General features: G+C 38.1%; 3 protein-coding genes across 3 annotated transcripts; 1 reads left to right on the plus strand and 2 right to left on the minus strand.

The window, feature by feature from the left end:
* Positions 1 to 1,690, minus strand: LOC119998514 (G-type lectin S-receptor-like serine/threonine-protein kinase At1g67520). The gene is given in 8 exon segments (XM_038845866.1): positions 1 to 277; positions 368 to 474; positions 477 to 517; positions 600 to 738; positions 741 to 830; positions 928 to 1,138; positions 1,384 to 1,559; positions 1,648 to 1,690. Coding segments are annotated over 8 exon segments (1,005 nt in total). The 3' UTR covers positions 1 to 79.
* A 298-nt stretch (positions 1,691 to 1,988) lies between these two features.
* Positions 1,989 to 2,816, plus strand: LOC119998515. Its single transcript, XM_038845867.1, has one exon. It carries the CDS (start codon positions 1,989 to 1,991, stop codon positions 2,814 to 2,816), a length of 828 nt encoding a protein of 275 aa, XP_038701795.1.
* Positions 2,817 to 22,413: 19,597 nt separating this feature from the next.
* On the minus strand, positions 22,414 to 23,565 carry LOC119998516. Its single transcript, XM_038845869.1, has 2 exons — positions 23,374 to 23,565; positions 22,414 to 23,328 (listed from the first exon to the last, which is right to left on the minus strand). The coding sequence occupies exons 1-2, from the start codon at positions 23,563 to 23,565 to the stop codon at positions 22,414 to 22,416; spliced, it is 1,107 nt and encodes a 368-aa protein (XP_038701797.1).
* Between the last annotated feature and the right edge of the window lie 3,156 nt (positions 23,566 to 26,721).

Consider the following 26,721-nt stretch of genomic DNA (forward strand, 5'->3'; position numbering starts at 1 on the left):
CAACTGTAAAGCTTCTCTCCCTAATCAGTGTGTGACATTCCTCATGAATTTCATCCTTCTTGATTGAGAAGGCAGGGTGTTAAGGAGTTGCGGTGGGCGTACCTTCATTTTTGAGCATGGAAAAGACTTCCAACATTGATGGTCTATCCACAGCATTTTCTTGCACACACAAGAGAGCAATCTCCAGACATCTGATAATCTTACAGGTTGAAGATGAATCATCCAACGTTGCATTGATGAACTCCATCCCTGCACCGTCTTTCCACAGCTCGTAGGCCTGAAAAATGCAATGTTATCAATAGTTAGCATATACTGATATACATATAACACTTCTCAATCATATAAATTGTATTGGGATTATGCTTACATATTGAAGGAGGTTCATATTTTCATCTGGACCGTACAAGCAAGTGGTCTTCTTTCCACTTATGATTTGCAGAAGTAGAACTCCGAAGCTATAAACGTCGTTTTTATCGAGTATACACATTTTCTTACATATTCTGGAGGTACATATCCGCTGCTTAACCAAATTGATTAGCCATGAACAAGGAATTCAATGTATATGTAAGCTGTTTTGGGGGAAGAATCCACTTGCTATATATGTTCCAACAATCCGGTTTGTGTTTGCTTCAAACTCATCTTTCCTAAAAAGTCTAGCCATGCCAAAATCTGATATTTTCGGGTTCATCTCATCGTCTAGCAAAATATTGCTAGCTTTTATATCATTATTATAACATTTGCGTATTCTTGGAGATACAAGAGACCTTGAGTAACCCCTTCGATGATGTTCACTCGCTTTCTCCAGTCCAAAACATTCTGTCCGATTGGATCTGCATCGATCAGAATCATCGAACATTGGTGAGTGTAAGATGCAGGGACACTACATCATATACAGAATAGCATTGAAGGATTAAAAAAAGTGCAGACCGAAGAGGTAATGATCCAAGCTTCTTTTGGGCATGTACTTGTTCACCTGCATCTTCTCGTTTGTCTCAGTGCAAAATCCCACAACACTAACAAGATTTACATGTTGAAGAGTCGCAGTAAGTGTGACCTCATTTTTTAAGTCCTCCATTCCTTGTTTTGAAGTTCTTGAGAGCCTCTTAACTGCGATTTCCTCTCCGCTCGGTAGTTTTCCCTGGAAAACTCCACAGCCACGATTCGATTAGCACCATATATCATGAATTTAAGCCAAGTGTACAGGCTGATCATGATTGCATTGTAAAAATGAAAAGTAGAATGAAGACAACTGCATTAGAAGTCTTGCATAGCTTAAAATGAACCTTTTATCGAGTATGTAACATTATAAGTAAAATTTCTCCTTTGTTCTTGAATTCAGATAACTAGAAATTAAGGTATTCACAGTTCAACAATATCGTTTACCTTGTATACAGGTCCAAATCCACCTTCCCCAAGCTTATTTTCATTCGAAAAATTATTTGTCGCTGCTTTAATGGTATCAAAACTGAATGCTTGCAGACTAGAAGCATTCCTGTCAGGAGGATCGGAAACTTTGGCTTCGACTTTCGACACTAACATTTTCAATCTATCCATAATCCCTTTACAGAGAGCAAAAGGAAATGGAAATGTCAGTCTTCATCTTATAGTTAGAAAAGTTGTAATTTGTTAGCTAACTTGAAAAGTTACCATTAAATTGTAATACTCGGCTTTGCAAGCAATAGCAGACCATGGTGTTGAAAACTAAACTTGGTTTTTCGTAAGAATAAATGTGTCTTTTGGAGTTCTCTAGAAGTGAAGGAAACTCAAGTGTTTTTGTTTATGAAGGTTTGTGTGAGTTCATTGTTGCTTTGATTTGTGTGTTTCTAGAATAATCTCTTGGGTATTATAAATATATCATTGTAATCCTTGTTTTATGATAAGAGAGAAAATAAATCTTTAGTTCCTCTTCTTACTTGTGTAAGTTTAAGGTTTAGTGAGTGTGCGAAAAACTTTGCTACCAACAAAGTGGTATCGGAGCGCCGTTGACTATGGCATCAAAGGGAGCATCTATTTCCTTTCACTATCCACAACTTACCAAGTTTAATTATGAGAATTGGGCAATTAGGATGAAGGCTATTCTTGGCTCACAAGGAGTGTGGGATGTTGTTGACAAAGGCTTTGAAGAATCTCAAAAAGAGACAAATTTGACTCAAGCCCAAAAGGAAGGCTTGGAGAAGGAGAGGAAGAAAGATCAGAGTGCACTCACCATCATTCATCAGGGTTTGGATGAAGAAATGTTCGAAAAAGTTGCCAATGCGAACATATCCAAGCAAGCTTGGGAAACACTCCAAAATTCAGTTATAGGAGTGGACAAAGTAAAGAAAGTGAATCTTCAAACTCTAAGGGCTGAGTTTGAGACACTCTTGATAAACGATGGTGAATCAATTTCAGATTACTTCACAAGAGTTCAAAAAGTAGTGAATCAAATGAAGAGGTTAGGTGAAACCATTGAGGATGTTCGAGTGGTTGAAAAGATTTTGAGGTCTATAAACTCAAAATTTAATCATGTACCGGTGGCCATTGAAGAATCCAAGGATTTGGACACCATCACTATTGATCAATTGAGTGGTTCACTACGAGCTTATGAGGAAAGAATGAATCGTGGCAAGCAAGAGCATATAGAGCAAGCCTTGCAAGCAAAGCTGACTTTGAAATCCAAAGAAGATTATTTAAATAGGTTTGGAAAAGGTCAAGTTCGTGGAAGAGGAGGAGGACGTAGCCGTGGCCGTGGCCGTGGACGTGGTCAGAGTCAAGGGAGAGGTAGAGATGAACAAAATCCACCCAATGAAACCAGATTTCAAAGAGGCCGAGGATGAGGAAGAGGTAGAGGATATATGTATAATACACGAAGAAATGACAAAGCTCTAGTTGAATGCTATTCTTGTGGCAAGAATGGTCATTACTCTTGGGAGTGTTACTCCAAGAAGGAAGAAGATGAGGCAAATTTAACGGAAGTCAAGGAGGATGTGGGGGAGGCAGCGTTGTTCCTTTCTTTAAAAGATTAGCACAAAGGTGATGAGAATATATGGTATCTTGATAATGGAGCTAGCAATCACATAATGGGGGATAGAAGCAAGTTCATAGAACTTGATACCAGTGTGATGGGGAATGTGCGCTTCGGTGACAATACAAAGGTGGAGATCAAAGGCAAAGGTCCAATTTTATTAAAAACAAATTGTGGTGGACATAAGATTCTTCATGATGTGTATTTTATTCCAAAGTTGAAAAGCAATATTTTGAGTATTGGGAAATTATTGGAGCATGGATGTAAAATTGTTATGGAGTGACGTTCTCTTTGGCTTTGAGATCGTGATGCTAATCTTGTTGCCAAAGTGGATATGACTAAAAACAGGATGTTCTTATTGAATTTACAAAATACCGAGGTCATGTGTTTGAAAGCTTGTGTTAGTGACCCTTCATGGATTTGGCATATGAGATTTGGCCATCTAAACTTTGGAGCACTTAAAGCCTTGGGAGAGACGAAGATGGTCAAGAGCATTCCGACCGTTGATCACCCAGAGCAATTATGTGAGGCATGTTTACTTGGAAAACATTCAAGAAAGAGTTTTTCGAAGCAATCTCTTTCAAGAGCCACCAAGCCACTCCAACTTGTTCAATCGGATGTTTGTGGTCCTATTAATGCGCCATCACTCGGTAAAAGTTCCTATTTTATTCTCTTTATTGATGATTATAGTAGGAAGACTTGGGTATATTTTTTAAAGAAGAAGTCTGAAGCTTTTGAAGTTTTAAAAAGTACAAAGCCTTGGTTGAAAAACAAAGTGGCCTTGAGATTAGGGCTTTAAGAACATATAGGGGTGGATAATTTACTTCTAACAAGTTTAGAAATTTTTGTGAGTTGCATGGAATTTGCCGTCCTATGATAGTTCCTACACCCCCCAACAAAATGGAGTAGTCGAGAGAAAGAATCGCACAATTCTGAATATGGCAAGAGCTATCTTGAAAAGTAAGAATATGCCAAATGATTTTTGGGCTGAAGCTGTTGCAACTGCAGTTTATCTTTCAAATCGCAGTCCAACAAAGAGTTTGAAGAATGTGACCCTTCAAGAAGCATGTAGTGGATGGAAGCCTAGTGTATCACACTTGAAGATTTTTGGATCCATTGCTTATGTGCATGTTCCTGAGCAAAGGAGATCCAAGCTTGATGATCGAAGTGAGAAATTCATTTTCATTGGCTATGATGAAAAATTGAAAATTCAAAAGGTTACAAGCTATTCAATCCAATCAATTCAAAAATTGTGACTAGCAGAGATGTTGAATTCGATGAGGAAGCATCATGGAATTGGAGTTCTCAAGTGGTAGGATCCTATGATTTCTTTCCATATTTTGAAGAAGAAGCGGAAGGGGCTGTTCAAGAAGTCCAAAATCTTGTCACCCCACCAAACTCACCAATTTCATCTACACCTACATCTCTTGCAAGTTCGAGTTCGAGTACAAGTGTGGGACCTCAAGGTTATCGAACACTTATTGACATTTATGATGAAACAAACTTGTGTTGTTTGTTTACAGATGTTGAGCCAATGAATTTTGAAGAAGCTAGAAAAGAAGATAAGTGGATTCAAGCCATGAATGAAGAAATTCAAGCCATTGAAAGAAATGACACTTGGGAAATTGTTTCTCTTCCGAGTGGTCATCAAGCAATTGGAGTCAAATGGGTATACAAGATCAAGAAGAATGCCAATGGTGAAGTGGAGAGATACAAGGCTAGGTTTGTTGCAAAAGGGTATAAGCAAAGACAAGGCATTGATTATGAAGAGGTATTTGCACCCGTTGCTCGCATGGAGATGATACGGTTGTTGATTTCTCTTGCAGCACAAAACCATTGGAAGATTCATCAATTGGATGTCAAATCCACTTTTTTGAATGGCAATCTTGAAGAAGAGGTCTATGTCGAGCAACCTATGGGGTATGTGATTGAAAACCAAGAAGATAAAGTGTTGAGGCTAAAGAAAGCTTTGCATGGTCTCAAGCAAGCACCAAGAGCATGGAGTAGCCGAATTGACAAGTATTTTCGTGAGAATGGTTTTTCTAGATGCTCACATGAGTATGCTCTTTATGTGAAAGAGGTAAATGGAGATTTCTTATTTGTTTGCATCTATGTTGATGATCTCATTTTCACAGAAAATAATCCAAGCATGTTTGAAGATTTCAAAAGTGCAATGACTCGAGAATTCGAGATGAGTGACATGGGGTTGATGTCTTACTACTTGAGCATTGAAGTGAAGCAATTGAAGGATGGTATTTTTATTAATCAAGAAAATTATGCGAGGGAGGTGCTCAAAAGGTTCAAAATGCTTGACTGCAAGTTGGTTAATACTCCTATGGAGAGTGGAACAAAACTTTCAAAGTTGGATGGTCAGAATTGTGTAGATCCAACTTTATTCAAGACCCTTGTGGGAAGTCTAAGGTAATTGACTTGCACAAGACCTGATATTTTATTTGCAGTTGGCATAGTAAGTCGTTTCATGGAAACTCCTTTTGAATTTCACATGAAGGTAGCCAAGAGGATTCTTCGTTACCTTAAAGGTACTCTTGACTATGGGATCTTTTATTCATTTTCAGAAGAATTTAATTTGATGGGTTTTTGTGATAGTGATTTTGCTGGAGATATTGATGATAGAAAGAGCACTACTAGGTTTGTGTTCTTCATGGGAAATAATGCAATTTCTTGGTGTTCAAAAACACAGCCTATAGTCACATTATCAACCTGTGAATCTGAGTATGTTTCAGCTGCTTCTTGTACTTGTCATGCTGTTTGTTGAGAAGATTGTTGAAAGAGCTTCGTCTAGAGCGAGTTGAAGCCACGAAAATTATGATTGATAACAAGGCAGCTCAAGCTTTAGCGAAGAATCCAGTATTTCATGATCGAAGCAAGCATATTGACCCAAGGTTCCACTTCATTCGAGAATGCATTGCTAATAAAGAAGTTGATCTGAAATTTGTAAGTCCCTGGATCAAGTGGCTGATATTTTTACTAAACCACTCAAGCATGATATCTTCCAGAAATTAAGAAGCTTGCTTGGAGTTGTGAAGAAATCAAGTTTACGAGTGGGTGTTGAAAACTAAACTTGGTTTTTCGTAAGAATAAATGTGTCTTTTGGAGTTCTCTAGAAGTGAAGGAAACTAAAGTGTTTTTGTTTATGAAAGTTTGTGTGAGTTAATTGTTGCTTTGATTTGTGTGTCTCTAGAATAATCTCTTGGGTATTATAAATATATCATTGTAATCCTTGTTTTATCATAAGAGAAAATAAAATCTTGAGTTCCTCTTCTTACTTGTATAAGTTTAAGGTTTAGTGAGTTTGCGGAAAACTTTGCTTCCAACACATGGTGCCCAGCAGGGCAAGCGCTATGATAACAGCCAGCACAATTACCAACAATTTTACCAGGTTCTGTTATTCTGCATCTCTTGCATTAGCTGTAGAAAATTTTGGATTTTCACATCAGATTTTCTAGGTAAACAAACACAGAATCACCAATTTTTGCCCAAACTCGAGAACTCGGATAATATTGTTTCCCAACCCAGATCGATAAGAGAGTAAAAACCGGAGAATATTGTTTCCCAACCCAGATCAATAAGAGAGTAAAAATTGAAGGGTTCTTGTGCCTGACAATGTTGGTGAAGGAAGCGAAGGACGATTGATGTGAGGAGTTGATTGAGATCTCATAAGAGGAAGAGTTCACATAAGCAAAAGCACATGAAAGGTGAGTAAAAAGAGTAGAATCAATGTCGGAAATGGGAAGGTTGGTCCCGACATACCAGTAACCACTTTTAATCCAGGTTTCTGAATTTGAACTCAGCACTTCCAAGGAAAAACAAAGGAGGAGCAAAATGAGAAACTTGCGAGCCATTGAAGAAGCAATGTAAACAAGTGCAGGTTTATTGACAGAAATAAAAACCGTTCAGTGTAAAGCCTAAACCTTTTAAAATCGCCTCCACTGCAAGCCCTGGTTTTTCGCATAGAAGACAAGGCAAAGGCAAAGGCAATTTTGAACTGTAACACCAAACTCGAGCCTACCCCACGAGCTCAATCCCTCTATCTTCTCAATGCAGCAGACTGTCCATAACCATTGACATCGCTTCCAAAGGAAAAAAACTTCACTTGGGACTTTCTTCGAGCACGTTATCAACGCATGCGCCATCATCTTCTCTTCTGTGAACACCACCATCGAGGTTCCAACGGAGAGAGTATTCAAGGAGAGGTTGCTGTCTTCGTCTTGTAAAAGTAATAAATTAATTACCGCTGATTCTTCGACCATTACCGCTGAGGATACGTCAAGCAATAGGATGAAAGGGTAGGATTCCCATTGACTTGGAAAGGATGCATTAAGTAAGACCATTTATGGTAAGCCTATGAGTGTTAACAGTCGGAAAGCATCATCTTTTTTTGAACACGTTTTTTTTGTTAAGAGTCAAATTACGATGCAAATTAAATGACGTGGGCAACACTCAATTTACATGGGCATACATACAAGTCTTCACGTGGGGTCATCCATCCCATCATATTTTATATCATAGTAGACTTAACTTAGTAGTGTACGAAGTCTTCCATGCAAGTTTTCCACATGCTTGGGATCTCCTTTGTCCACTTGGTTGTAGAAAAATGAAAAGTCATTTTTCTTTGTAAGTTGTAACGGTGCATTTGGTTTGTAATTATTTGAAATGAGTATGAGGCGAGTGTGAGGTGGATTATATGAGATGAATGTGGAGTGAGTGTGAGTTGAGCACGATCATGTTTGGTTTAAAATAAAGAGTGAGCATGAGTGTGAGAATATTAATAGTACAATTTTCATATTATCTTTTTTCTTTTTAGAAAATAAATAATATTTTATAATAAGGATAAAAGAGTATTTTACACATCAAAGGGAAAATAGTCATTCTCCCTTTGTGGACAATAGCCACTCTCACTATTTTGGTGAGCTTGACTATTCTCCATAAAGAGAGAATAGAGGGTGAAATGAGTTTGAGATTTCACATTCCAAAACTCAATCAAGCAATATAATATCTAAACTCATACTCATCTCACCCTCATTCCCCCTCAAAACACTAACCAAACACCTCGTAAGAGTGTAGTAGTGTGGTGTGTATAGAAGAAAAAAGAGAGAGCCTTAAAACAGTGAATCTTTAAGAAAAAAGGATAACAGAAAACATCAGAGAGAGTTTGTCTGAGAAAGAAAAAGTGAAAACCAATTTATAAGAGGATTATTCATAAATAGCAGTTATATAATTGTTGTATTGTTTAAGTGATTCACCTATAGGTAATGTTTGTAATCCGATTAATAAAGTGGAAGTTTTTGTGTGGTCGGCCTAAGGGTCCTATAATTTTTACCTCTTTGAGGGTTTTCCACGTAAAAAATTCTTGACGCTAAGTTCTGGTTCTCATCTATTGTGTTATTTATCCCAACAAAGTGGTATCGGAGTCTGGTCAAGAAGCACAGCTATGGAGGAGAGCACATGTAACATGATCAAACTGACTGCATTTAATTATGCAAATGAATATTGTAGATGATGAATTGCATAATTGATTTGAATATAAGACAGAACAAACCTCCCTCCACACAATTATTGTATCCTTATTTGCCACGACAATCCCTCATAGTTAATGACCTTTGGGGTCGTGAAGACACGTCAATGTTAGTTAGGGACACACCACACCATAGTAGACATGTGTTAGTCTCTTTAATGGCATTCATTAAGGTTGCAAGATATTGCCAAACAAGTACACAGGACGGGTAATAATAGAGGCAGATCCTGGGTCAAAAATTTGGACCTTTTCCTTTTTCTTTTCTTCTTTTCTTTTCTTGTCTTCGTCTTTGTATAGTGTTTTTTTTTTACCCTTGTGATCATGTTGAATTTTGATCCAATTTATCTTATTATCAAGTGATAAATTTCTATGTCCACAAGTTTGATGGCTCGAATTTAGATCCATATAGAATATTTATATGACAAGTTTTTATGATGTCATATAGACCTAGTACGGTATTGGCTCAATTAATGAGTCCTACAATTATTACGATATTAATTTAGGGTATCTATATAGATATTCTTGACGTAACCCTAATTTGAATTTACAAAAGATGCCTTCTAGAACCATTTGAAAACAAAGGGAACACTTGAATTTAACTGCAGTTTGTAGAAGAAAGAGTTTCACCAGTTATGGACTATTGGGGCTGGGGGCACATGAGACAGTCATGGTGTAACATTCACAATCTTTGACTTAAGATATGGACATAAAATTATCCAAAGAATATGATCATTTATCTTTTTACACCCTATCCATCTTTCTTCCACGATTGTCCTTTTCTTCTTCGTCTCTTTTTGTCTCTTTATTCTTCTCCTCTCTCTATCTCTAGATATATTCTTTCGCTTAGGTCTAGATCTAGGAATGTTGAATTTTCGTTCAGAAACTCTTAAAGACTAATGTGTGTTGGATGTGTAAACAATATGTACAAATGATTTCTTCTCCTCCCCTTTCTCTCTAAATACATTTTTCACAATTTAAAACTTTAAAAAGTTTTAGATATGTTGTTTTTATTGTTCGTTACTTTCATTTAGGTATAGATATTGGGTACATAATTTTTATTAAGCAATCTCTTGAAATCTTGTGAGTGTTTGATCTGAAGCAATCTATCAAATTTTCTCAAATCATTCATACTTGTTGATGTTACTATTTCAAATAACGACATAATTAACAATACTCTTGTCATATTTCTTGTTGTTTCAAACAATAACATTATCATTAAAAGACTTATTTAAGGTCCTAAACGATGAAATTTGACAAAAATAGGATGGGATAAGTGGCCTGACGACTAGTCTTGATCAGCACGTTGAAATCGGTCACGTCAAATTTCGCACGATTTGGACAACGTCACATTTCAATCCTACTAATCGGTTTTTTTTTATAAATATCATGTCACTAATCTTACATCATATAATGTTAATATTTTGATTGTGTAATATTACAGTTTCATAATATAGGGAGATTCAGAAAATAAGTCAAAATATTTGACTGTATTATATAATGTTATAGTGTCAGAACAGTAACATTATAACTATGACAGCTCAAAAAAACTTTTTGGTGCCTTAGTTTTGTTGCATAGAAAGATGACTGAGACCTCGCATAATTCAACTCGGCAAATGCCCAAGGCTAATAGTATTACGTTCTCAGATCTAAAATTACACCTCATATCTAATATCAAACAAAACCCCCACCACTACTAATATGAAAAATATTTGAAAATGAAAACGAAAACGAAAGCGAATAAGATATGATGGAGATGATGGTGCAGGTGCAATGGTGATGGTGGTGGACATGGAGGCGAAAGTTTCTTAGATTTGTCTATCTCTGATATATGTGTCTTGAAGAGGAATGGTAAATGAGAATATGAAATTATTAATTTTTTAAAAGAGGCGTTGTAACACCCCAATTTCTTCACTAAGGGTGATTACACGACACGGTAACTACTCGTACATTCCCAGTTACCTAGATTTGTATGATTAGCGTACCGTAAGCCTTAATTATTGGAATGCATTGACTATACTTTAATACCTCAACATAACCTTAATATTCGTACATAATCCATACGATGGAAATTTCCAAATATATATAAACTCATTCCTACAACCATCCATAAGCAATCTCCAAACTTTATTCGAGCCCAATATTCTACATGTATGAGCAACATGTAGGAGGGTTAACCAAGCTAAACATGAAACACTTATAAGCAAGAACGTAAAGCTTTAAAATTCGGAAGAGTATTAATTTCTCAAATTCAAATAACATAGAATTTCAATAATGTTGTGAAAACTTCCCTTCCTGACAATTCCAGTCATAATCGTTGTCTAGATTTTAGAATCCTCATCATGCGATTTTCCCCAGATTTGTCAACCAAGTTAGCAGGAAGGGGATAACCACCCATATGCCTTCTCGTTAGAAGGATCGTGGTATTCAATCATTACCAGTGTGGGAGTATAATCACTCTGACCACACACAATCTAATCACACTCTGGGACTAGTTTGAAAAATCCAGGACCGGGGCCAATATTGGGGTAGCCATGTGCACAGGCATGCATAATATATTCATCAATTTCCAAGTAATTAAGGAATTCAACACATGGGGTTTGAAACCACAACAACTCCTAAAATAACAAGGATTTAATAGCATAATCAATTCATATCATTGCAAATACTGAAATTTCTTATTCAGAAATCAATGGACAGTTTTCATTTGTCCACAAATCAAGTTATGTGCTTATCACTTGCAAGTGAGCCATTAGTTGAACGACAATCACCTTGTACGTAAGGGATCACATCTGTTTCGCAAAAAAAAAAAAGTTATGCATTTATCGATATTAATAATAATCAAAATTCAATTTTGCTTAATAAGGCCAAATAAGCATCTCGATATTTTTCCCAAAAATGGGATATCTTTTAATCAAAACTCAGAATACAATTAAGTATGAATTCCTTTACTTGAAATAGCGTAAAATTTCGTAAAAATATTTTCCTTTTTGAAAAAATAATTTTCTTCCAGATAAACATATCACAAAGATAGCACTTTTTATAAAAACATTTATAATGTGTTAGCAGTGACAACCCCTCACCTTAGCCGATAATTTCGATCGTGAACAGAAGCTTTTGCTTTTTGCTTATTGTGGCCAAAGCTCGATCCTACGTCATCGGTTCCTAGCCATTTAATTACGTTAGACTTCGGGTAGTGTATTTCAACATACATATTACAATCAAACATTACCCCCTTTTATTTACATGCTTGATTTGATTCTGTTTTCATGCATAGATCTTACTATGATGTCATGCCAAATTATCAAGATTTTTAACCAGATTTTTGCAAATAACTATCAGTGGGTTTCCAAAAAAAATTTCATATTAATCACATACGGTAATTGTTGGTTCTCCTACCAAATAGGAAGCATGCATATGGCCTTGATTCCCACCAGTCCACCACCATTTTCACCAACTTTCCATGTTTTTTTTCTTCTATTTCTTTAGTCAATGCCTACGGTTTATACATTTACATCCTTCAAAAACAAACATTCAATACCAATACCCATTTCACCATTTCCTACAAAGACGAGGGACTTCTCCCCCTTATCCTTTTCTTACCTTGATTTAGTAGATCTGAGTTCCTTCATGCTCTTTGACAATTTCCTAACAAGAAACCACAAATGTTCCATTAGAGACTCTTTACTTATAAGGTTTCTACTTTCGATGGGTAGATTTGTTTCTACACTTACCTTGATAATTAATGGCATGTCTTTGGTGGCTCTAGACTCATTTCCTTCTTTCTGTTTGTCACTCCCCTCACCACTCTTTCTCTTTCACCTTTTTGGATCCGAGAAAACAAGTGTGCAAATGCTCAATCCTCCCCTCCTTTTCTATACCCAATTCACAACTCTCCATTCTCTTGCCACATGTCCCTTTCTCTAAAACTTGACCGACACTAAAATGTGTGTGGTGAACTTACCTCAAGTGCAAGGTAGTCAGTAAGTAATAATCCGATGAGATCGGTATTGAATCCACAGGGAAACAAATGCAATTTTTGATGGATGAATGCAAACAACTAACAAGTAAAACTAAATGCAAAGAATAACGAATAAGATGCAAGAAAAGAAAATGAGACCGAATGACTCATGCGATTTGTAACCAACTAACAAGTAAAGGATGCAAGAAAAGCAAAAGGGGCTGAATGACTTGGTAAGCATGCGATTTGTAACCAAACTAAAGTAAGAATAAAGAAAGCAATTAAATAAAAACTCTTGCCTCTAATCCTTCCTGGTGGATGTCAAATTCTCATGTTCAAGGTAATATTTCAAACACACAGCAACGAAAATTGGGCATAAAGACGTTCATCCCTACATGGAGGTCATCGAGCCTCTTGGTCTACGATGAAAGCTTAGGGGTAGTCACATAATCTTCCGTCTCAATATTCCTAACAAGGCTCTGTTTTGTAAGCACCCTAGTTTCATACTCAAAGATAAATTAATCATAACTCTATCATGCACATTCCATAAATTCCACAAAATCCAATTATCAATATACATAATCAATGGGTATGCAATTTAGCTCTAACATTTGAGAAAATCATGCATTGGGTATTAAGGACTTTAATTGATGCATGGTTAATTGAGTTCTTAAATTACACGATGAATACATAGCACACAACATATCAATTTTTATAAATTAATGTTCTCCCATGGGGCGAGGCCTAATTTAGTCGTCGAACCCGATTCATACTCTCAATCAAAGAGACACAATAAAAACATACCCATTCATATGCACTCAACACATAACTATCACAAAATTGAAAGAGAGAAATCAAAGCCAGGATTCTCTACATACCTTGAACAATCGAACATCGCATCCACCCTTCGGGGTTAGAGACTAGATAAACAACTAGCCACTCATGATTTTGGTGATAAACATCAAATTTATTGTCATCTAAATAATTGTTTACACAAAATCAAAGAGAGGAATCACAAAAAACAAAGGAAACATACAGAAAGAAACTACCCTAAAACTACTCCTACAACTATATATGGTGGCTTGAGAAAATGAATACAATCAGGGTTTTAGCCTTCTTTTCTCTCTAAAAGTATCTATCTACCCTTACAAAACCGTTCTCCATTGGTTACAATAAAGATTTGCCCAAAAGGTCCTCCTCAAAAATCTGCTCTAAAAATCACAGATCCGTGACAAAGCCACTGACTCCATTTTCACTAACTGCTGTCCGGACATCTGGAATGTTCCCTGTTTCTGGAGTTCTCTATAGGCTTTGTATCCATTTGTGCATGTTAGTGACCGAACAGATTCTTCTTTGTCTCCACGAGATTACAACAGGTTCAGCTCCAAGCGTTTGAACTCGTCCAATTTAAGGCTCCGTTTGGTAGAGCGGTTGTGTTGATTTTCAACGCTAACTGTTAAGCTGTGAAAAATAAGCTAAGCTTAAAGCTGTGAAATAAGCTGTGAGGTGTTTGGTAAAACCAAAAACTGTTTAAAGCTTATAAGCTGTACTAAATTGTGCATTGTTTGGTTATTTGCCAAGAGTTGTTATTTTTAGAACACCACATAAGAATAAATTGACAATTTTTTGGATACAAATAAACCTACATGTCCAAATTTAAATTAAGTACTACAACATTAATTAAAATACTACTGACATAAATTTAATACCACTCTAATCACTCATTATCTCTACCTCTGCCTCCTACGTACAAGTTTATCTGCAATCTTATCCCGAACAAAGGACATGGTCCTGTCATCGCTCAAATCATCAACACCAATAACAACATCTTCAGTAGTTGGTTCTTGAGATGAACTACTTGCCCCTTCATCCGTTTCTGTAAATTCTTCGTCATTCGTCACCCTCAATCGAATGAAGTTGTGAAGTGTCATGCACGCAATTACAATTTGAACTTGGGTTTCATAAGGGTAAGATGGCATCTTCCACAATATAGGAAACCTATTTTTGGTAACCCCAAAAATTCTTTCAATTACACTTCGGAGTGACGAGTGTGTGTGATTGAACACCTCACGAGGACCTGTTGCTCGGCGACCATTTTCAAACTGAGATAAATGATACCTCTCACCTTTATAAGGTGCAAGAAAACCGGTCCTATTAGGATACCCCGCATCAACCAGATAATACTTTCCTGTTTAAGGTAAAAACAAATAAAAATAAATTATATATACAATAAATTATGTCATAAGAAAGTATAATAACTACATAAAGTAAGACTTACCTCGAGGTGGCATTGGAAATCGTAATTCCGGTGTTGACATTGCATCCTGGAAAACACGTGCATCATGTGCTGATCCCTCCCATCCAGCCGACACAAATATGTACAGCATATCAAAGTCACACGCTGCCATTACATTTTGGGTCGTTGTGCCTTTCCTCCCAATGAATCGACCTCTGTCAGGTTTAGGAATCACAGCTGAGATATGTGTTCCATCGATGGCACCAACACAATTTTTAAAGGGGCTATATTTTGGGTCACCCCTAATCTTAACTGGGACTTCATCAAACTGGTTCTCTCGCGGTTTAATGATGTCCACTAATAACAAGTACACACTATGCAATACCTCATGGAACATCCTGCTAATGTTTCTCCAGAATGCTGAAAACATTCCTGCACCAATCTATTCCCTGCATAGTGGCCCAGTGTGAAGAGGAACATCCCAACCATTTCCGGTATTTGAACGTAGTTACTTGTTCGTAACATGTACTTATCCCTCAGTTGATAACATAGGTCTCTAAAAATCTCTTTCTTCATCCTAAAAGTCTGGTAGCATCTATCTGGGTGTCCATGTAAAATTTCAGCTACCCATTTCGCACCCTGTAATTTATTTGTCCTACACGGCATCTTATCAAAATATGCAGCCCGTCTTCTCCGATGATAAATTGCAGCTGCAGTTACAGACGCTATGAGTATAAAATCATCATTCCTTTTACGGTTCAATTCCTATTCATCATCATCCATCCCATCATACTCATCATCATCATCAGTGTCATCAAACTCATCAGCACCCATATCAGTTGTGTTGTTGCCTGGATGTAAAGGAATATCCGTGAGTTGTGCTCAAAATAATCAAATGCATTAAAGAAAAATAAAAAGCACAATCTGTATCAAACTTAAACGGTGAAAAATCACGACATGTATCATTAGACATACATAATACTTAAAAATAGAAGACATATATAATTGATCAAAATATTCCATTCATTAGACATACATAATAGTCAAAAATATTCTTGTTCTCATCTTAATACTATCATTAACCTAGATTGGAATATCCAAAAAAAAAACATGTTAAAATGCAACTAAAGTCATTGTCATCACACACCACCCATATTGCTTCTCTCCTCATATTTCTGCTCCAGATATGGCAACCTCAAATCAGGGTCCAAGTTGCAAAACATGTCCGCTTTGGCACGATTATCAGAAAACAATTCAGCTGCAAAGATAATAAGTTTATTAGAAATTCCTTCTTCCTTCCTCATCTGACGCAGAATATCCATAGCCATAGCCACAGTGGTCTTGGTGACGTTGCGAACCCTAGGTGCTGCCACTGAGTTACTCACAGACACATGGGACTCCACAGCATATTCCAACTCTGCATTGTCTCATGTTCATCAGCTCTGGTGACCGATCGCTTCTTACTTGAGTTCTTGCTAACTGAACCCTCGAATGATCTCTTTCCCAATGATCCGGATGTGTGAGATGGTGTCACCGGAACACCTTTAGAAGGTGAACTTGCAGAAGAAATATCATCATTCTCAATAATTTTTTTAGGTGATTCTCCAAGGTGTACTTCATTGGATGGATCAGTGTATGGGTAGGGTGAATCTTTCGATGTGTTGGGTAGCTCAGGCACATATCCTTCTCCAAACCAAGTATCCAAATCATCGTCAGGTTGGGTACTCTGATTACCATCACTACAACGGTATTTTGGAGTTGGTATGTATCCACTAGACGGTGCCAATCTCGCTGAACCAGTAGCATATGTCCCCGTAAAACAGAATTCAAGGTCTGCCTTATTCTTGAAGCCATGTTTACGGAATTTGCCATAATGGTTGCAAAATATAGTTTACAATTTATATACATGTACCTTAATTTTCTCTTCCCACCATTCGTCGCTTGCATTTATAGTGCCAGTAACAGCATCCCACCCAACACTCGTATCCTGGGTAGTCATCTTCACCCATAATGTCCAGTCTTTTCTAAGCAAATCCCATTTATTCTTTAATGATTGTTTTTGATAATTATGTCCTGTTTTAGCATTGAATTGGACCACAAGTTCTTCCCATTCCAGTTTTGGTATACGACTGCCAGGGACTCGCTTAGCAGCTTTCATAGCAGCAACACATATCTCAACCAAGACACGAGTATTCGAATCATCCCATTTAATTCTCTCATTATGACTACCCTCATATGAAGTCATTTTATCTTTCCCTTTCCTTGACATATCTAAACATTAGGTATACATATAAAATACAAACATGAGAAACTAAAAGTCTTACAAAACAACATAACTTACTCACAGGAAAATATTACTTTAGCATCATTTAACTTGCACAACCAAATGATGCAAACAACTAAACAAAACAAATCAAAACTCATAGGAAAATATTACCTAGAAACTGCACAGAATTTACCCACAAAACTGCCCAAAAGAAACTACACAAAAGCTGCCAAAAACTAACCAGAAAACTGCACAGAATACAACCAAAAAGCTGCCCAGAATACAACAAAAAAATCCCAGAAAACTGCCCAGAATATAATGACAAAAGTGATCAAACTGTACAAAAGCTGTCCATAAACTACCCAAAAAACTGCATACAAACTGTCCTGAAAGTACACAAAAAACTACCTAAAATTGCCTAGAAAACTGCCTAAAATTGCCCAGAAATTAACTCAGACAATTGCACAAAATCTGCCCAGAATACAACCAAAAAACTGCCCAGAATACAACCAAAAAATCCCAGAAAACTGCACAAAATATAATGACATAATTGATCAAATTGCACAAAAACTGTCCATAAACTACCCAAAAAAACTGCACACAAACTGTCCTGAAAGTACACAAAAAAACTGCCTAAAATTGTCCAAAAAACTGCCTAAAATTGCCCAGAAATTAACTCAGACAATTGCACAAAATCTGCCCAGAATACAAGCAAAAAATCCCAGAAATCTGCACAGAATATAATGACATAATTGATCAAATTGCACAAAAACTGTCCATAAACTACCCAAAAAAACTACACACAAACTGCCCTGAAAGTACACAAAAAAAAACTGCCTAAAATTGTCCAAAAAACTGCCTAAAATTGCCCAGAAATTAACTCAGACAATTGCACAAAATCTGCCCAGAATAGAATCAAAAAATCCCAGAAATCTGCACAGAATATAATGACATAATTGATCAAATTGCACAAAAACTGTCCATAAACTACCCAAAAAAACTGCACACAAACTGCCCTGAAAGTACAAAAAAAATTGCCTAAAATTGCCTAGAAAACTGCCTAAAATTGCCCAGAAATTAACTTAGACAATTGCATAAAATCTGCATAGAATACAACCAAAAAACTGCCCAGAATACAAACAAAAAATCCCAGAAAACTGCCCAGAATATAATGACAAAATTGATCAAATTGCATAAAAACTGTCCATAAACTACCCAAAAAAATTGCACACAAACTGCCCCAAAGTACACAAAAAACTGAGGTAGCCCAAGCGTGAAAGCCTTCCCTTTCTAAGCTTATGAGTCCAGTTTGGTTCGGCTAAAGCCTAACTTTCATTAACCGAATCTGCCTATTTCATGCTCAGCCTGACTTAAGTCAATTACTTGATCAACCACGTTAGAAGGAAGAGAAAGCTAGGTGCATTTGGAAAAAGTAGAATGTCTCTCGGCCTCACTCCAATTCATTTATTTTCTAACTGGACACATGATGGCAAAACTGCTACTTTGGGCAGAAACTCCGTGAAAATGGAAGAAAGAGAAGGAAATTCCTATTACCCAGAAAACTACTTAAAATTGCCCAAAAATTAACTCAAACAATTGCACAAAATCTGCCCAAAATACAACCATAAATTCACAACAACGAAACACACAAATCACAGATGTAAATTTTCAATCAAACCACTACAAACAAAGGATAGAGTTATGGGTTCTTACCAGAAAATCAAGTGGCTTTGTGATCTCCTTGGGTTGAACGAAGACAGAGACGTAACCACTGGTATCAACAAAAACCTAACAAGAAAATCGACCAGTATCAGAAAATTGGAAGAAGAAGAAGAAGAGGATACCAGTAGCATATGTAAGGCCAGATCTGCACACGAAACTAACCTCGTCGTGGAGGGTGATGAGCTCGAGATCGCAACGGTTCGCACCTCTCTTCTGTGCAAAGAACTCGTGACGGAGGAGTGAAACAAACAGAGATCGAGTTTTAGATAAACCGCTCTCTCAAAAGCTTTGTTTTGGAGATTATTTTTGGGAGCGGTTTACTGAGTGTTTATAGGGCTTTACAGCTAGCTTATTAGACCCGTTTGGTATAACTGATACCGCTAGCGGTACAGCTCAGCTTTAATCTCACGTGAACGCCCTCCCAAACACTGCCTATGTCCATTTCCTACAAGAGTTGTCTGTAGGCTCTGTGTCTATTTGTGCATGTTAGTGTCCAGACATATTCTTCTCTGTCTCCACTAGATTGCAGCTGGTTCAACTCCAGCGTCCAAACTCGTTCAAGTTAAGTTCATTTCCTACAAAATCAAAGGAAAACACTTGTAATTGCAAAACAAAGCTAAAACATAATAAAATATATTAGTGAAGTATTAACATACCTTAATTATGAACATTTTAATTTAGAGGTCCAATCACTTACCACATGTCAACCTTTCTCTTGCCAAAGATATTTTCTTTGCCATAGATATTTTATTTCACATGCTTGTACAGTAGAGCCATTTAACCTAGTCTCTTACGTTTCTTAGGTTTATTGGCCATTTGTCGATGCTAAATTTACACCGAAGTATAGAATGTATATTAAGTAGAAAGATTCAAGAGAATAACAACACAGAATTTACGTGGTTCGGCAACTTGCCTTTGGACGACTCCAATCTTTTCTTAATTCCGTCTATGATCTTGTTGGACGCTTCTGCCTGACCATTGTATTGTGGGTAGGCGGGGCTGGAATAGAGATTCTTTATCCCATATCCGCCACAAAATTCTTTAAACTTGGCACTTGAAAATTTAGTTCCGTTATCACTAATCAAGGCATGAGGGATTCCAAACCTTGTTATGATATTTTCCGAAACGAACTTCCTTGTTTCTATATCTCGGATTGCTGCCAGGGGCCTTGCCTCGATCCATTTCATAAAATAGTCAGTGGCGGTAATTAAGAATCTTCTATTGCCAGTAGCCCGCGGAAGTGGTCCAACAATATCCAACCCCCATTGGGCAAAAGGCCAAGGACTTGTAAGAGGACAAAGATCACCAGCCGGTTGGTGGGGGATTGGTGTGAACTTCTGACACTTTTCACACTTTTTTACGTACTGCAAAGCATCCTTCTGCATGTACGGCCACCAAAAGCCTTGGGTAATTGCTCGAAATGCAAGTGTCCTTCCCGCAGCATGTGCTCCACAAGAGCCTTCATGAATCTCAAACAACAAGTCCTCCACTCTTGCTGGGTGAACACATAATAAATATGGACCTGAGAAAGACTTTTTATAGAGCTTCTGATCAGAAGAGAACCAGAAGCGCGCTGCTTTGACTGCCAATTTCCTGGCTTCTTTCTTATCTTCGGGAAGAATGCCATCCTTTAGGTAAGCAACGATGGGATCCATCCAACTTGGCGCCTGCTCTTCTGCGCATCGTATCTCTTCTGGCATCTCATCTATGCTTGGTCGTTCGAGCACCTGCACTTGTATAACCCTCTTCACCCCTAGTTGGTCGGCCGACGCAAGGGTAGCCAAAGCATCGGCGTGGTCATTCTGCTCTCTTGGAATTTGTATTACCTTATAGTCATGAAGTCGGTCGAGCAACTGTTTAGTTTTTTCCATGTAAGCTGCCATAGTTGCCGTCCTGGCACTGTAGAGTCCAGTGAGTTCATTGACTACCAATTGAGAATCGGAATAAATCACCAACTCCTTTGCCCCAAGTCTTAGAGCATTCTGGACTCCTTGAAACAAGGCCTCATACTCTGCTTCATTATTTGTTGCTAGGAACCCTAACCGTATAGCCATCTCCAATACTTCTCCTTCCGGTGCTACTAGCACAATTCCTGCTCCGGATCCTCGTCTTGTTGAAGACCATCAACTTGCAATTCCCAAAGATGCGAAGGAGTTATTTGTACCTTCCATATTTGGTTGGCTCCTTTAGGTCGTTGCTCTGTGGTGAACTCGGCAACAAAATCAGCTAAAACTTGCGCTTTAATGGCAGTCCTTGGGATGAACTTCAAATCATATTGAGCCAATTCGACTGACTATTTGGCAACCTTTCCAGACATGTCCGCTTTTCCTAACAAGGTCTTCAATGGATATTCTGTCACCACTTCCACTGGGTATGACTGGAAATAATGGTTCAACTTCCTAGAAGCCATTACCAATGCCAAGAGAAGCTTTTCCAGGGGTGAGTACCTTGTTTCAGCATCTAGCAGTGTCTTGCTTACATAGTAGATTGGGTACTGGACCTTCTTTTCTTCTCTCAGGATTACGGCACTGATGGCATGATCTGACACGGCCATGTATAGTTGAAGCGTGTCTCCTTCCTTGGGAGTTGCTAACAGTTGGGCCTTTTGCAAATAACTCTTTAACCCAAGAAAAACCGCTTCGCATTCATCATCCCATTGGAAAGCTCTCCCCGACTTAAGTAGTCGAAAGAAAGGCCTGAATCTGTCTAAGGATCTACTAATGAACCTGTTCAGTGCCGCCGCCATTCCAGTTAATTTCTGTATCTCCTTCACTTTAGTGGGTCGCTCCAAGCATTGAATGGCCTTGATCTGTGCTGGGTCCGCCTCGATTCCTTTTTGTGTAACAAGATGGCCTAGGAATTTGCCCGTACTAACTCCAAAAGTGCATTTGCTTGCATTGAGCATTAGGTTATTTTTCTTTAAGACATCAAACACCTTCTGAAGGTGCATCAAATGGTCCTATTGAAATTTGCTTTTAACCACCATGTCATTTATGTAAACTTCCATAGTCTTGCCAATTAGAGGTCCAAAGAGTTTCGTCACCATTCTCTGAAATGTGGCACCTGTATTCTTTAAGCCGAAAGGCATTACTTGGTAACAGAATATTCCCTTTGGGGTAATGAACGAAGTCTTCTCCTGATCAGATGGATGCATTGGGATTTGATGGTACCCTCGGTATGCATCCAGGAAGCTCATTCTTGCCATTCCTGATGTCATATCGACCAATTGATCGATTTTAGGAAGCGGGAACAAATCCTTTGGACATGCTTTGTTCAAATCAGTGAAATCAACACAAACCCTCCATTTTCCGTCATTCTTTCGGACCACCACTGTGTTTGAGAGCCATTCGGGATATTGTACTTCCCTGATGGCCTTAGCTTCCAATAAGTTTTCTACCTACTTAACCACGGCCTCCGTATGCTGTACGGCTGACCTTCTCCCCTTCTGAAGCACAGGTTAAAAATCTGGTTTGACATTTAACCTATGGATTGCCAATTCCGGATCCACCCCTGGCATCTCATAGGGAGTCCATGCAAACACGCCCACATTTCTCCTTAACATCCCAATTAAGGATTCCTTCTCTGATATAGACAAGCTAGTCCCAACTAGAAAGTATCTGTCAGGACTTTCTGGTGTAAGTTGAACCTTCTCAAGCTCTTCCATTGACTTGGCTGCTGGCTCCTTTCCAACTTACTCTAGGATTGGAGCCTCTTCTTCCATCATCATTATTTTTCCTGCTTGCTTTATTTTTGCCATAAAACATTCTTTTGAGGCAGCTTGGTCTCCTCTTATTTCCACCACTTTGTCCCCGAAGGGGAATTTGAGCATCTGATGATAAGATGAAGGGACAGCTTCCATTAAGTGAAGCCAAGTCCTGCCCATGATTGCATTATACGTTGAGGGTAGATCTATAACAAGGAAATCCACCTCAACTATTCTTGGACCTGCCGTGACTGGCATTCGTATCCTTCCGAGATGACAAACTGGGGTCGCATTAAGGCCCACCTGATGTGTTGGAACAAGAATCAAATCTGCATGAGTTTTCCCTAACTTCTGGAAGAGTGAATAATACATGATCTCTGTAGAACTTCCTTGGTCTACTATCATTCGCTTCACTGTTGCTGCTCCGATTTGTAGGGAGATCACGAGAGCATCATTATGCGGAAAGATGACTCCTGTTGCATCTTCCTTGGTGAAAGTGATTGCAGTTGCCTCCATTGGTCTCTTAGTTCCCAAACTGGGATTAAGATCCATCCGCATTACCTCTTGTTGGTGTTGGACCCTCCTATACTCTGTTCGCCTTATCGCATTACCAAGTTGTGCATCCGGTACCATTGCATCAATAAAATTAACCACGTAGTGTGAAGGTTCTCCCCACTCCTTTGACTGAGGTTCTGCCTTCTTTTCGGCAGCGGTTTTTTCTTTGTCAATAAATTCCTTAAGATGGCCCTGTTGAACCAATTCTTCCAAATGTCGTTTGAACTCTCTGCAATCTTCTGTCCTGTGACATTTGTCTCTATGATAGGAACACCATTTGGATTGGTTTCGAGTGGACGGATCCCCTGACATCTTATTTGGCCGTCGAAAATACGGTTTGTTTGCGATCTGAGGAAGAATTCAAAAAATTGGGTCCTTAAATATTGTTTTTACCGCCTCGTAAGAAGTGGGCTTTGGGTCCTTCTTCGAGTATTTTTCTTTCCCGTTCTTGTTTTCAAACTTCTTCTTTTCCTTTTTTGTTCCTTCTTGAGAAGCAAACTGTCGATCCCCTTGTCTGTCTTCTTCCAGTTTGACGTATTGCTTAATCCTGTCATGAAGCGCAGCCATATTCTTGGGTGGAGCCATCGTCAAACTTTCTCGCAGTTTATAATCACGAGGGAGCCCGAGGTGAAAAGTAGCCACTACGGTCCTTTCATCACAATCTTCTATATCCGCATAGGTATCTGAATACCTGGCAGCGTAAGCCCGGAGTGACTCTCCTCTCCTCAGATGTAAAGCAAATAGAGTATCCAATGTTGCTGATCTCGACTATTTGCTATGAATCTTGCTACGAAAATCCGGGCCAACTCCCTCCAAGACGAAACTGAATTCTCTGGAAGTTGGTGAAACCATTTCATGGCTGTTGTCCCGATACTTCATGGAAACATGTTGCACATGAGTCCGTCTCGACCTGCCCAAAGAGCCATCTTAAGAGTGTAGGCTGAAATAGGTGCTACAGGATCTGTTTTTCCATCATAAATTGCAAAGGTTGGGGGTGAAAACTTGTTTGGTGGATCTTCCAGTCGTAGAGCCCGCACGAAGGGTGTGGAAGTCATTTTTCTGAGGCTTTGCTCAGCCTTCTTCTGAGCACTCCATAAGACCTCCCCAGTATCTTTCTTCATCTGAATTTTTGGGGAAAGGCTTCGGTGTCTTATCCTCCTGGACGGCTGCGGGGATTTGTTCCTTGCACCCCTTGGAGGAGGAGTATGCCTTCTCCTCTTCGTAACTGGTCCCCTCCTCCGACGTGACCTCCCAGTGCTCCCACTGTCTTGCTCCCGAACACGCTTCGGATCCGTATCCCTATCACCTCGGACAACACTCTGGATTTCACTAGCCAAACGCTTCCCCTTTCTCCTCATGCTATGGAGTCTTTCCCTTAGAGCTTGAGCATGCTCTTGTCTCTTTTGCAAATCTTCTTCTGCCTTAAGAAGGGCTTCTTCCAGTTCCAATTCATTTGGAATTTTCTCTTCTATTTCATCATGATTATGCCGAGGTCTCTCCTTTTCTGGATGAGGCAATTCCTCCTGTAGTGATACTTCCGCTTCTTGAGACATGACTTATATTAATGAACGATTTCCCATAGACGGCGCCAATTGTCGATGCTAAATTTACACCGAAGTATAGAATGTGTATTAAGTAGAAAGATTCAAGAGAATAACAACACAGAATTTACGTGGTTCGGCAACTTGCCTAAGTCCACGGAGTCTGATCTTTTATTAGAGTCGATTGTCGATGATTGCTTACAAATGTCAAAGGAAATGTATTTATAGGCTTGGGATATGTCAGTTGGTGTGGTTAATTGCCTCTGGTAACTTCTCTTGTAACTGCTCATGGTAACCGTCGGTAACTGACTGTCGGATGAAACTGCTTCAGTTATTTTGTCTGGAAGAACCGTATATATGGAGTGACTGACTGTCAGATGAAACTGCTTCCGTCTGGGAGAACTATACATACGGGTGTACCTTTTTACTCCACACCATTGATATTTTTATATGGCACGCCTATACATGCAACATGTTCAGCAAGTGAAGACTTGGAAGAACTTACTATTCTCTTGAGCCAGTTCAAAGGTCATGTATACGTAAACAAATCTTTAGCAGATCGAGTAAATAAAATTATCGCACAATCCAAGCTTGAATTACCGAACAAAGGTCATGTATACGTAAACTTCATCACAAAAGGTCATGTGCATGTTTTGCAATACCTGCAGAACTATTGATATGTAGACTTCATGTAGATTTCCTGAAACTATGAAATTGGCTCTTGTGAACCGACAATAGGTTGAAATTTCCATGACTTGTGATTGTGAAATTGGAAATAAGAATCCAGAAGAAAAGTCTCACCTCTCCTTGTCAAGACTTGCTGACTATTTTCGTGAAATACCAATCTTTTTCACTCTCATAAGTCATAACCCAATAAAAAATGGTGCAAGACAACAAACCTGAATCTACCGGCCACTGTGCTGGGTTTGACGGTTTGACTTTGACCTAGATTTAGGTGGAAAATTGTTGTGTGTGCGGGTCTCAGTCTGCCCATATCGTAAGTGAAATGGACTGTCTTGTGCTCCATCCGTCTCAATTTGTCTGTCATGCTTTTTAAAATCCAACCATTTTAGGAAACATGATTTAATGCAATTCAACTAAACAAAATAACTATGTTGTTCCAAATTTGCCCATATTGACTTAAACTAACTTTTTTCCTTGAAGTTTGGCGTTTTAAAACCTTGGACATGTTAAATCTATAGAATTACGTACTGAATATTTTATTTTTCTCTAAATGATATACATGTCATTTATGCCTAATGAGTTTTGTTAAAGATACATGCATGAAAAATACTAAGTGTATTTCTATTTGGCAAAGGTACGTCAAACAAATAAATAATTAGCCCACTCACACAATTGTCGCCTATGTCGCTTAAATCCTTGGACATGTTAAATATACTAAGTATATTTGTCACCGTAACAAAAGTTAAGATGAGGTTACATGATTATTTGTGCCCGAAAGTGAAAGAACCCATGATTTAACACATCTATTTTTGATGCCAAATGAGAGTTCTGAAAATTTTTAAAAGGAGTATATATGTGAATTGAAGTTAGACATTTGATTATATCTTAAACATCTGTATGGTATTCAATTCACAATTGATGACATACGCTCCATGGGAAAAGGAGAAAAATACCGTAATACATACTTTATACTATGTGCTCATTATTCGACCAATAAGGATAATGAAAGTACTAATCTCAACTTTCAGACGTGTCAAACCCTTAAAGGATTACCTCACTTAGTACCCTTACGACTTCTATTCGTTTCTCAAGATTTTGGTCAGTGATTGCTATCTTAGAATATTATCAATGATCATGTGACATTCAATCTAATGAAACATCTTTGGGAAAGCAAATTGATTGAATATTGAGAGATAGAAGATGAGAAGAAAGATAATTTATTTTCGTCATATTTTAATGTATTCACAGGTCGACTAGTTATGATTATTTTATGTGATAAATCATAATTGTGAATTATGATATGATGATTAAGAGACCAAGAGATGTATAAATATGACTGAATGATCGACGTGGGGTGTTGCTTACTATCAAGGGCGGAGCCAGGAATTTTTGTGAGGGGGCGAAAAGTTGGCGACGGTTTGGGGGCATTGCCCCGAATATTTTTTTAGGGTTATTTACTGAAAAATTAACTAATTTCTCATTGATTATACATCAAAATTAAACTGAAAAACAAAAA

The sequence above is a fragment of the Tripterygium wilfordii genome, chromosome 5 (genome assembly GCF_013401445.1).
Source record: "Tripterygium wilfordii isolate XIE 37 chromosome 5, ASM1340144v1, whole genome shotgun sequence".
Taxonomy (NCBI): domain Eukaryota; kingdom Viridiplantae; phylum Streptophyta; class Magnoliopsida; order Celastrales; family Celastraceae; genus Tripterygium; species Tripterygium wilfordii.

What these genes read in the sequence shown, in the direction of transcription:
- LOC119998515 (XM_038845867.1), top strand. Translation starts at nt 1,989, where the DNA reads ATGGCATCAAAGGGAGCATCTATTTCCTTTCACTATCCACAACTTACC.
- LOC119998516 (XM_038845869.1), bottom strand. Translation starts at nt 23,565, where the DNA reads ATGGCTCCACCCAAGAATATGGCTGCGCTTCATGACAGGATTAAGCAA. An exon ending in AGCCCACTTCTTACGAGGCG is followed by an intron (nt 23,329 to 23,373) that starts GTAAAAACAATA and finishes ATTCTTCCTCAG; the next exon opens with ATCGCAAACAAACCGTATTT.